This window comes from Silurus aristotelis, assembly GCF_946808225.1.
Source record: "Silurus aristotelis genome assembly, chromosome: 11".
Classification (NCBI taxonomy): domain Eukaryota; kingdom Metazoa; phylum Chordata; class Actinopteri; order Siluriformes; family Siluridae; genus Silurus; species Silurus aristotelis.
The window spans coordinates 18,227,966-18,241,066 of record NC_139584.1 but is presented as its reverse complement, the minus strand read 5'-3'; the positions used below and the strand labels follow the sequence as shown (position 1 = coordinate 18,241,066).

General features: G+C 39.6%; 1 protein-coding gene across 1 annotated transcript in view; it reads left to right on the top strand.

Moving 5' to 3' along the window:
- Window positions 1-1,383: 1,383 nt before the first annotated feature.
- Window positions 1,384-13,101, top strand: part of crb2b (crumbs cell polarity complex component 2b) — a 58,781-nt gene continuing 47,063 nt past the window's right edge. Inside the window, exon 1 of the mRNA XM_083554393.1 lies at window positions 1,384-1,671. Coding sequence (XP_083410519.1) covers window positions 1,602-1,671 — 70 coding nt within the window. The 5' untranslated portion in view covers window positions 1,384-1,601. The remainder of the gene's footprint in view (window positions 1,672-13,101) is intronic.

The window sequence follows — 13,101 nt, the reverse complement described above, 5'->3', positions numbered from 1 at the left end:
CCAGGAGGGCACAGTAGAGAGGGCCAAACATCAAGATAACCAGGTGCTCTGGTGAGTGTTATCATGCTTTTTCTGTGGTGCTTTTTAAGGGGTGGGTCACAAGTAGAAATTTTTTTTATGTTTTTCATTGTGTACCATGCTGAACTCAATGCTCAGCAACATGGTACACTTTAACCCACACTCCCCCAACCTCTTACCATAAGACTTTAGAAGTGTGCTCTTCCTCATCATTCATTAAGAAAAACTAATAAACCAAAAACAAATAACACTAGAAAAACTACAGAGCTATCTCAAATGTGTGGAACACATACTTTAATATATTTTCACACCAAGCACTATTTCTTTGAAATGTCTAATACATTTGATGTGGATGCAATCGTTCTCAGCAGAAAACCACTCCACCAGAGTCGTTAACACACTGACACTCAGGAATGCAGAGTACTGCAGAACCTGAACCTTCCTGGCCCACAGTTGATTTATTGGAGGATGGGCAATTTTAACATTTGTGACCTGTATATAGTTGTTAAAAAAACACAGTGACCCCAGCTTAACATGGTATAGGTATGACTGGGCTGAATCCATTAGAGTTTTAATCAGTCTAAAATAGAGAAGCAGAAGGGCATTGGGACAAGAGGGGATAAACCCTAAGTACACTCAGATAGTTTCCCCTTTAAATCATTGTGCAAAGTTAAATCTGGCATGGACTATGTGGAAGATTCAGTTGAAATGAAGGTATGGAATTTTGTCAAATGTATTTTATTGAATAAACACAAGTTTTATGTAATATAATTTATGTATTAAATTAAATATAATGTTTCATTATATTTGTAAACATAGTGATAACATCTTATACTAAATGGGGGTTAGATTTAACATTTATTTCCATTACATTTTATTATCATTGTTGTTTTATATTGTTTGATGTTTGACTATTAATTACACTACTGTCTACTCATTTGCACATGGTCACCTCTAATTGTGCACTCACACTTTTCTTATACAGTTCTTACTTACATTTCGAACATGACTGTATCACATCTACCTCATATTTATCACACCTTAGCTCTGTTATGGTAATGTTTACTGTTAATTTATGTTTATTGTTCACTGTCTGTGCATCTATGTCCATTAGTAACGAAATTTTTTCTTTTGTATGCTATATGTAGAAGAATGACAATAAAGCTTGCGTTGAGTTGAGTAAATAAATTGACAGAGCTGCTGAGATAATGCAGTGACCGTGATTGTCGTCTGAAAGTGTTGTAAATAAGTGTTGAACATTTTTACCAACCAAAACGCTGTAAATCGTACAGACAAAGGGAAAATAATATAAATTTACCGATTAATAACCTCTGAATAGAGACACATTCGCCCTAGTCCACACCAGAGTCAGAGCCAATATGTACGAGTTCCAGTACATGTTTTACATCCGACCCTAACGGTGTAAGCCCTTTCGAATAAAGTGCTGCAGCATGGGGCACTTTCACACACCCACATGTTCAGTTTCCCGTAATCAAGAAAACTAGAGCGACCCGAGGAGATGCTGAGGGAACGTGTTGAGCACTGGGATTATTAGAATTGAAAGTCAGGAGTTCTAGGAGACGATGGAGTTGGGACGATCTTATTTCAGAAGGCCCAGAGCGCTGCTACTCACCATGATCGTGTACAAATGGGGTAATGGCGAATTAAAGACAGGATTCGCTGCGTAATTGTTTCTAGAAAAACGTAGTAACCTAAATAATCATATATTTGCTGTTGATATAAGATGTTTTCACGAAGGTTACATATATGACAGCACATCGAAGCAATGTTGTTTTAATGTCTGATGTCCGAAATTATGTATCAGAAATTAATCTGAGTACAAAGCATACATAACTTTAGTTTAATTGTTAGCAATTGTGTGCCAGCTTTTTCTAGTTTGGACTGCAGATAAAACCATTTCCTCCAATGTAAGCTATAAAATAGCAGGTGTGTGTTAAAGACGTAAAGCAGAGATAGAGTGTCAGTGGAGGAGCTGACCTAAAAAAGACTGAAATGGCAAACCCCCCCTTCCCTGTGTGCGCGTGTTTGTTACACAATGCGAGAGTGAGTGAGTTTTAGGTCTATTGTGGATAATTCAGCACCACTTACTTTACAGTGTGCGATTGTTCTGGACAGAATAAACAGGTACAATGCAATATGTACACTAGCAACACAGTCTATGTCGGAAAATGTTGCTGTCAAAATTAGGTTGCTGCTTAAACTTGCTTTAATAGCACGAAATCAAGAAGCACGGCCCACCTTCAAACAGATTTATACAATCATTTCCCTAGTTTCAAGTTTCAACTGCACAATCATTAAACCTCGTTGGTATAAAATGCAAATTTGAGGTGAATGCAGTGAAGGCCAAGGCTGCGCGTTCGCATTTTGCACTACTTCTGGTCATGATTTAGTGTGTTTTCGGATGATGGATTGACTTTTCTTTATCTTTAATTCGTCAGGGACCTTTGTTCTGTTTCTTTTTTTCTGTTTCCACGAACGGAATTCGGGGATTTTCGCGTGATTTGGCATCGCCATAGTTGCACGTTGCCATGGTAGTCAGTGAGTCTTTCGCGCGGGCTACTATTGTCTTTGGTTGAATGGCGTATCAGTGGTCTTTCTTTTGAGGGGGTTTCTGGGTAGGTTGTGTCGGTGGGTATGTGCGTTTTCCTTATCAGAGAAAAACAGTCAAACATTAAATAAACAGTATAATGTTTACACTAATAATTTTCAGTAATGTACAGTACAGAAATAGTTGATGACAGTAAAATCGTGCATAATATTGAAACACCTACGGATACATTGACTTTGCAGTATCAAAAACACATAATAAAATATTTGGAACAAATAATTAAAAGTGTAATCAATTAAACAAAAGTGTAATCACGGTTTACTGTAATTTTATGCATATTGTTCACTTTCTGTGCACCTATGTCCATTAGTAACGACATTTTTTCTTTTGTATGCTATATGTAGAAGAATGACAATAAAGCTTGCGTTGAGTTGAGTACTGTAATTCACAAAGCTGCTGAGTTGTTGCATTGACCGTGATTGTCGTCTGAAAGTGTTGTGTTAAGTGTAAATACTGAACATTTTTACCAACCAAAACGCTGATAATAGTGACCTCTTAATAGAGACACATTCGCCGTAGTCCACACCAGAGTCAGATCCAAAATGTTCCAGTTCATGTTTTACAGTATCAGTTTTGCAGTATCAGAAACACATAATAAAACAATTGGAATAAATAATTAAAAGTGTAAACAGGGACGGTTCTAGACATTTGGAGGCCATAGGCAAAATTTATATTTGTCTGATTTTATTTCAGCTAGAGTGTAATGTGCTTACTCCACATATTTTGATCAGTCAATATATGATTCAAGATTTGATCATTTAATTTAGCAATGTAGTGACAGTCTGATTTTGCAGTACTAAATTGTGCATGTTTTTATTGAATGTGTGTAAGACCTATTTTAAAAATGATCATAATCCTCCAGTACCTGACTCATAGCATAGAAGTCAATATAGACTTTTTCATCTGAATGGTTTAGATTTTTTCTTCTAGGTTTGATTTAAGGCTCTTGCATAAGTGTAGAGGGCATCAGGAATTAGCCGTTAGTGATATATAAAGTGTTAGAGCAATGTTCCTCAGCAAAGGTATTAGCTGAGGAATTCCATTAGAATGACTGAGAGAAATGGTGATTTGAGCCTATTTGAACACAGCTAGTGGATGACTCACACACATTAATTGCACTGTTCTAAACATGGTCCATGCAAGACGCATTATTCAGTCATTTATTAAAACCATATTATTCTCTTACTCATCAACTACACTGAAATTAGTTGGAAAGGCTTTTACTTATGAAAATTAAGAAATTTTCCCATTGAAATTAATTGAAATGCCATTAATCCGTTCCAGCCCCCAAAATGCCACCCCAGTTGTTTTTGTTACATTGAATAAGAAAAATTTATTTATAAATGACAAATATTGTATAAAAACATAATAAAAGAGAATGTAAAGATATAATAAGGTTTTATTCAGTGTATTTTCCTCGGAGATGAGACGACTTGTGGGGTGGGTGTGTGTATGTGTGTGGGTGGGTGTGTGTGCTCGCGGGGGGGGATGGTGGAGGCGATAAGCAGAGGCGGAGGGAAAACTCGTTTTTTTACTATCACTCCTGCACACTACTTATCCCTTAACTTAAAATTTTTACTTTTAACTTTGCTTATCTTAATTTTCGTCACAATCTTCGCTTTCTGGCTTCGATTCGCCATCTAACAGCGGCGTCTCGAGCTCGTATCTCAAGTCTTTGCTCGCGAATCAAAGCAAAAAATCGACCGAGTGACCGCTCATATCTCAAAAAACTTGTATGTTAGGGCACTCGTATTACAGCAACTTTAATCTGTCGAAGCTCCTCCAGAAACTCCATGCTTTGACAAAGCTAGAAGCTAACCCGGTGTTCTATTCTACATTGTTGATAGTTTTCCTACTTAAGCTGTGAAAGGAACATTTTTACGGGCTCAACACAACAGCTTTTATGATCCAGAAGCCACTTTAGTTTTCAATTCTAAATATATATTTCAGCTTGTTTTGTTATTTATTTCAGAAATGCTTGTGATGTATTCAGTTTGTGCTGGTCTGACTTAAATAAAATAGTGTTTAAAAATTACTTTGTGTTTAAGTCAGTTTTGTGTTTGTATAGACCATAACTCATAAAAGGGCATTAATGGGAACATTAAAGAACGTTCTTTTAAAAGTAATCAAAAAGTTACTTTTAACAGTAACGCATTACTTTTTGGTGTAAGTAATCAACAAAGTAACTAAGTTACTTTTTGAATAAAGTAACTAGTAACTAACTAGTTACTAGTTTTTAGTAACTAGCACAACACTGGCAACAAGCTATTGTAAACAAACTAACATTAACTAGATAAGTAATATTTTAATCGCTAATATAGCAGATTCATGGAAAATTACACCGGTAATCAGCAATTTTGCCGCAACTAATTTATGAATGAGTCTGCATCAACTACATTAAAGAGAATCGCTTTATTTAAAGTGAATAAAATACCCTACTTAATGGAGTTCAACATTAATTGAGCCGCAGCCACTCACCTGACTCGTGTGTGCAGAGTAGGTGAGATGAACTGGGAAAGCAGGCAGTGGGTCAAACCACTGTGAGGAAGGGGAGGGGAACTCAACTGTCTCTAAATGCATTTTTTTGCGTTTTTTTCTTTTTCTACTTACACAATTATTTAGGTATACATACATATATTTTTCACAATAGAGAGTGCCATATTTTTTAAATAATTATTTTTTGGGGGGACAACCCTCTGATGGGGGGGGGGGGGGGGGAGTCCCCTCCGTCCCCCCCGGGATTTATGCCAAAGACTGTTCTGGGAAAGTAAATGTATCATAAAGTAAGCCTGCTAGCTTGTTTATAACAAAACAGACATGTTTGTGGTTATGTCCATGTTTTTTCTATGTTCGAGCTTGAATCTGCCATTCTCCATGCAGCATAATACCTAGCATCCTACATAGAAGTTCCTTCCTTGTCCTTGTTCAGGTTTGAACCAATAAATATAAGGGCAAGGAGAGAATGTTTATACAAAAAATAAACGGCAGGTATACTGTGGTCTAATATTTGTTCTGCTGTTTTTATTATGTTTTAAAATAATAATGTGCTGCTGGTCTCTGGGAAAAATGGGTAGAGGATATTAAATGCATGTCGTACTCTATGTCTATGTGTATGTGTATGTGACCAAATACAATTTGATTTGATTTGATTAAATAGCTTTAAGCAAGATTTTACTTGCTTGCTTTATCAACAGCTTTTGACATTTATTTTATTTTTTTTATCAAAAAAGCATTTGGGGTAGCCTAAGAAAATTTTTTCATTGATTTCATTATATGTCTAAGTGATATACATATTAGAACAGACAAATTGTATTTGCAAAGCAGAAAATCCTCCTGGAGAGAGGTTCCCACCTCCAATTCTAGAAAACCATTACATAATGCTATATAGATTTAGGTTGTAAGTTATATGAGATCTTTTGAAGACTTGGAAATGTACAATGCGTTTGGTCAAAGTAAAAAAAAAAATTTTTAATGCAGTGGGAAAAATTGACATTATTGATATTGACATTATTGATATTCAAACATACACCGATCAGCCTTAACATTAAAACCTTGCTGAAGAAGCCATTATATCGGCAATACAAAGTAAAAAAAAGAATCTTCAAGAAAAACAGACTAGAGATGACAAAATACTTAGGAAGAGAGAGTACTTAGGAGAGTACAATGATGAAAAGCTATATTTATACTCAAGAGGAAAAGCTGCAGAAACCATAGCAAGAAGGGGGAACTAAGGTACACTGGTGTTAATAGGGCACAGGTGGAAACAATGACTAACTAAAGGACTCAGGAACACTCTGGTGACATCTGGAAGGGCAACACAGAAAACACAGGACCCTACCTTAGGAACGGCTCTAGATACTTCCTAGAGGATGATCAGGACAGTTAGTGTGGAACTTCCCAATTAGCTCAGGATATAAGTTGTCCTGCTTGTGAACCGAGGAGTGTTTCTCAGTACCATAGCCTTCCCAGTTCTACAAATACTGAAGATAGACTATGTAAGCTGGCTGGCCACAGATAATGCACAGCAGTGGATGTAGGGTACCTGTCAGGGTGAGAGCACAGGAAAGAAAGGGTTTTAGAAGAGAGACATGAAAAGTAGGATTAAGTTTTTAGGACCCTGGTAAAGTGTTTAAATTTGAAGGAAATGTAGATTTATTGCTGAGACAGTTTGTGGGAATCCACTCATGGACATGAGGAATGAGAACCAAGAAAAACAGGGTTCTTTGCATCTCAAAGATAATTTGTTAATTTTAACATGATCATATTAAATTTTTCCCTCTGTGGTTTTAATAGCCTTAATGGACTTTTCAGCTCATTTACAGTTGAGCTTTCAATTCACAGAATATTCCAATTGTTTTGTGTGGGTGTAGTTTTATGAATAAGTTCCAATCTTTTGACCTCTTTCAAATAATGTGGCTTCTTAAGGTGGCCTTAGCTGCAAACCAATTTTGATGGCACTGTTTACTGGGAAAAAGGCATTGTCTTGTAGTATTGGGATATTTTTTTTTTATTAAAGAATTGGCATGAATAATATTTTTGGGGATTAAAATTCACAGGGCTCAGTGGCTGTGGTCAGAAAGAGCCATTGGACCTAATGTCCAAGAGGGCAAGAAAAGATAGTTTAATCTGGAATATGAATTTTGGGAAGGAGAGTAGTCTTTGACACCTAGATGGAAGCATGACACGTGTTTTGCACAGTGGTGGATGAAGTACACAAACCAAATTTAAATATAAGACATGTGGCTTTCAACCCAGTACTTTTCTGGATTGCTCTAGACTGATTTCATGTATTTACCGTATTTTTTGGACTCTAAGCCGCTACTTTTTTCCCACGTTTTGAACCCCGCGGCTTAAACAACGAAGCGGCTATTTTATTAATTTTTCTTGGGTTTTTTCCGGATTCACAAACTTCAAGCCAAAAAACTGAACCCCATAACATTAGACCAATGAAATTTCCGAACGGAAACGAAAAAACGCACCTCACCTGTGTTCTGAGCTCCCGGCATCGGGAGAAAAAACTTTCATCGGGTGATTTATAAACGCACGACGATGCCAAAAGATAAACTCCCGAGAGAAGTAGTTGTGAAAGGAAGGAGAAAGACAGTGAACAATGACTTTCTTGGTCGGCTACTGTTTAGATACAAGCCGTTGTAACGCGTTGAGTCGGGTGAAGGGATAGCTCGCTTCTGGCATGCTATTCCCAAAATACCGCTATGCTCCTAAATGAAGCGCAACATATTTCACCCGTTACACCGTGTGTAACATGTCTTTCGTTAAAGCCTGTGTAAAGTACATTAGTGTAGACAGTGTAGTGTAGGCTTATAGACAGGTGCGGCTTATTTATGTTAAAAATAAAAATATTTGTAAAATTCAGTGGGTGCGGATTATATAGAGGTGCGCTTTATTGTCCGGAAATTACGGTATATATGAAATAATAATAATGTTCAATGCAGTAAATGTATATCCATGGTATCTTCTTCTTCTTCTTCTTCTTCTTCTTCTTCTTCTTCTTTCGGCTGCTCCCATTAGGGGTCGCCACAGCGGATCATCCGTCTCCATACCACCCTGTCCTCTACATCTGCCCCTTTCACACCAACTACCTGCATGTCTTCCCTCACCACATCCATGAACCTCTTTCTTGGCCTTCCTCTTTTCCTCCTACCTGGTGGCTCCATCTTTAGCATTTTTCTACCAATATAATTCATGTCCCTTCTCTGCAAATGTCCAAACCATCTCAATCTCGCCTCTCTCACCTTGTCACCAAAACATCCTACATGTGCTGTCCCTAATAAACTCATTTCTAATCTTGTCCATCCTCATCACTCCCAACGAAAACTTTAACATCTTCAGCTCTGCTACCTCCAGCTTGCAGATACCCACTATCACAAATCACTCCTGTCACTCTTCTCCACCCACTCCACCCTGCCTGCACTCTTTTCTTTACTTCTCTAACACACTCTCCATTACTTTGCACTGTTGACCCCAGGTACCTGAACTCCTCCACCTTCTCCACCTCTTCTCCCTGCAACCGCATCACTCCACTGCCCTCCCTCTCATTCACACACATGTACTCTGTCTTACTCCTACTGACTTTCATTCCCCTTCTCTCCAGCGCATATCTCCACCTCTCCAGGCTCTTCTCAACCTGCTCTCTACTCTCACCACAAATCACAATATCATCTGCAAACATCATAGTCCAGGGAGACTCCTGTCTGACCTCGTCCGTCAACCTGTCCATCACCACTGCAAACAGGAAAGGGCTCAGGGCCGATCCTTGATGCAGTCCAACCTTCACCCTGAACCAGTCTGTCGTACCTACTGCACACTTCACTGCCGTCACACTGTCCTCATACATGTCCTGCACCATCCTCACAAACTTCTCTGACACACCGGACTTCCTCATACAATACCACAACTCCTCTCTCGGCACCCTGTCGTACGCTTTCTCTAAATCCACAAATACACAATGCAGCTCCTTCTGTCCTTCTCTATACTTCTCCATCAACATCCTCAAAGCAAATAAGGCATCTGTGGTGCTCTTCCTCGGCATGAAACCATACTGTTGCTCACAGATGGTCACCTCTTCTCTCAGCCTGGCTTCCACTACTCTTTCCCATAACTTCATGGTGTGACTGATTAACTTAATTCCCCTGTAGTTACTGCAGGTCTGCACATCTCCCTTATGTTTAAAGATCGGTACCAGCACACTCCTTCTCCATTCCTCAGGCATCCTCTCCCCTTCCAGAATCCTGTTAAACAATCTGGTTAAAAACTCCACTGCCATCTCTCCTAAACATCTCCACGCTTCTACCGGTATGTCATCTGGTCCAACCGACTTTCCATTCTTCATCCTCTTAATCGCTGCTCTCACTTCCCCCTTACTAATCCTATCTACATCCTGCTTCACCAACTCCAACCTTTTCTCTCTCTGATTTTCCTCATTCATCAGCTGCTCAAAATACTCCCTCCATCTTCTTAACACACTCTCCTCATTAGTCAACACATTTCCCTCTCCATCCTTTATTGCTCTAACTTGCAGTACATCCTTCCCAGCTCGGTCCCTCTGCCTGGCCAATCGGTATAAATCCTTTTCTCCTTCCTTAGTATCCAACCTCTTATACAGCTCCTCATATGCCTTTTCCTTGGCTTTCGCCACATCCCTTTTTACCTGCTGCCGCATCTCCTGTACTCCTGCCTACTTTTCTCATCACTCTGTCGATCCCACTTCTGTTTTGCCAACCTCTTTCCCCTAATGCTCCCTGCACTTCCTCATTCCACCACCACGTCTCCTTGTCTTGCTTTCTATTTCCAGATGTCACACCAAGTACTTTTCTAGCTGCCTCCCTCATCACTCCTGCAGTAGTTGCCCAATCATCCGGCACCTCTTCACCACCACCAAGCCCCTGTCTGACCTCTTCCCTGAACCTCACACTACACTCTTCCTCCTTCAGTTTCCACCATCTTATTCTTCTTTCAATCCTCACTTTCCTCCTCTTCTTCTTCGCCTCCAAAACCATCCTACAGACCACCATCCGATGCTGTCTAGCTACACTGTCCCCCGCCAACACCTTACAGTCTCCAATCTCCTTCAGGTTGCATCTCCTACACAGAACATAATCCACCTGTGTGCACCTTCCTCCACTCTTATACGTCACCCTATGATCCTCCTTCTTCTTAAAATACGTGTTCACCACTGCCATTTCCATCCTTTTAGCAAAATCTACCACCATCTGCCCTTCCACATTCCTCTTCTTAAAACCATACCTACCCATCACTTCCTCATCACCTCTGTTCCCTTCACCTACATGCCCATTAAAGTCTGCCCCAATCACCAATCGTTCTTTCCTAGGTACACCATCTGTCACTTCATCTAATTCACTCCAGAATCTTTTCTTCTCCTCCATCTCACAGCCAACTTGTGGAGCATAGGCACTGATGACATTTATCATCATCCCTTCAACCTCCACCTTCACGATCATCACCCTATCAGAAACTCTCTACACCTCCACTACACTCTTACTGTACTTTTCCTTCAGAATCACCCCTACACCATTTCTCTTTCCGTCCACACCATGATAAAACAGTTTAAACCCACCTTCAATGTTCCTGGCCTAACTCCCTTTCCACTGGGTCTTCTGAACACATAGCATATCTACCTTTCTCCTCTCCATCATATCAGCTACCTCTCTCCTGTCATAGTACCAACATTTAAAGTACCAACCCGAACCTCTACTCTCCTACACTGCTCCTTTTCCTGCCGTCTCTGTAGACGTCTCCCTCTTCTCCTTCTCCTCCTTCGGCCAACAGTAGCCCAATTTCCACCGGTACCCTGTCGGCTAACGATGCCTGTGGCGGTCGTTGTTAACCTGGGCCTCGACCGATCCGGTATAAAATTCTCATTTGTGATCCGCATATTTGATTTGGCACATGTTTTACGCTGGATGCCCTTCCTAACGCAACCCTCCCCATTTACCCGGGCTTGGGACCGGCACTAAGAGTGCACTGGCTTGTGCACCCCTAAAGGCTGGGTTATTTATATCCATGGTATATATAATTATTCAAAGTTGATATTTCTCAAAAAGGAATGGATATACCATGTATATCCATGGTATATCCATTCCTTTTTGAGGAATATCAACTTTGAATGATTGACAGTAAAGCTCAAAGTGTCTTCTTTCCAAAGATATTAAAATTCTGTATGTAGCACATTTTTCTTAGGAACTGTTAACATTTAAATTTAGGTAGGGAATTTTCAGCTGTGAGTCCCAAAAGCGTTGAGGAAGGCTAACAGGATAACACAGTTAACCTAGCCAATTAAGGCCACGGGTGTTGTGGCAATTTAGATTTTGGAGTTTCTTCCAATATTTAGTCCTCTCTGAATTTTCTGTTTGCTGTTAAACTGATTCTGAACTGTATACTTGTGCTAAGTAAATACTGTACCACCAAGCGGCAATCAAAACAAGTTCAAAATGGTCAAAACATGCTCTAACCTGATTGGTGGCTTGCCGTGTGCTTGATCAGCTAAGTATCTATACACTAATAAATAAAAAGAAACAACTGATTTTAAAAAAATGTAGATGAGTAAAAACATTTGACTTAAATTAAGTAAAGTCTCCTCAAATGGAAATACTTCAGTAAAGTACAGAAACAGCTACTGAAGAAAAAAAGTGACAAATTACATTTACTTCAATACTGTTCACAACTGATTTGGTGGTTTGGTTGATTTTGTAGATAATAACCTGCCTAAATTACCATCCATGACACAATTTAAATCCCCAGCCATATTCCCCAGACCATTACACTGATGATTAAACAATGTAAGCTGGCAAATGTCACCCAAATGAGTATGGGTTCCCCTTTTGAGTCTGGTTCCTCTCAAGGTTTCTTCCTCTTAACATCTAAGGGAGTTTTTCCTTGCCACAGTCGCCATGGCTTGCTCATCAGGGATAAATGCACACCACTCACCTTAACTGTTGATTTCTGTAAAGCTGCTTTGAGACTGTCTGTTGTGAAAAGCACTATAGAAATTTGAAACTAGTTTGAAAATTAGAAACTTGACTTGACAAATGTGTAAGAATGCAATTACCTTTTTTCTTTTTCATAAGTTTCCAAAAGATCCTACATGCACTATCCCTATAATAAACTAATTTCTAATCCTTTCCATCCTCGTCACTCCCAACCAAAACCTCGAAATCTTCAGCTCTGCTACCTCCACCTCCATCTCCTGTCTTTTACTCAATGCCTCTATTTCTAAAGCATACAACATCGCAGGTCTTGCCACAGTCCTATAAACTTTCCCTTTCACTCTTGCAGATACCCTTCTATCACAAATCACTCCTGCCACTCTTCTCCACCCACTCTGTTTTACTCCTACTTTTCATTCCCATTCTCTCCAGCGAGTACCTCCACCCCTCCAGTCTTCATCCTCTTAATTACTGCTCTCACTTCCTCCTTACTAATCATATTCACTTTCTACATCACCATCTCCACACCATCCAACCTTCTCTCTCTCTCGTTTTCCTTGTTCATCAGCTGCTCAAAATACTCCCTCCATCTTCTCAACACACTCTCCTCACTAGTCAACACATTTCCATCTCCATCCTTTATTGTTCTAACTTGCAGCATATCCTTCCCAGCTCGGTCCCTCTGCCTGGCCAATAGGTACAAATCCTTTTCTCCTTCCTTAGTGTCCAACTTCTCATACAGGGCCTCATGTGCCTTTTCCTTGGCTTTCGCCACATCCCTCTTCACCTGCTGCCACATCTCCTTGTACTCCTGCCTACTTTTCTCATCACTCTGTCGATCCCAATTTTGTTTTGCCAACCTCTTTCTTCTTATGCTTTCCTGCACTTTCTTATTCCACCACCACGTCTCTTTGTTTTCCTTTCTATTTCCAGATGTCACACCACGTACCTTTCTAGCTGTCTCCCTAATCACTTCTGCAGTAGTTGCCC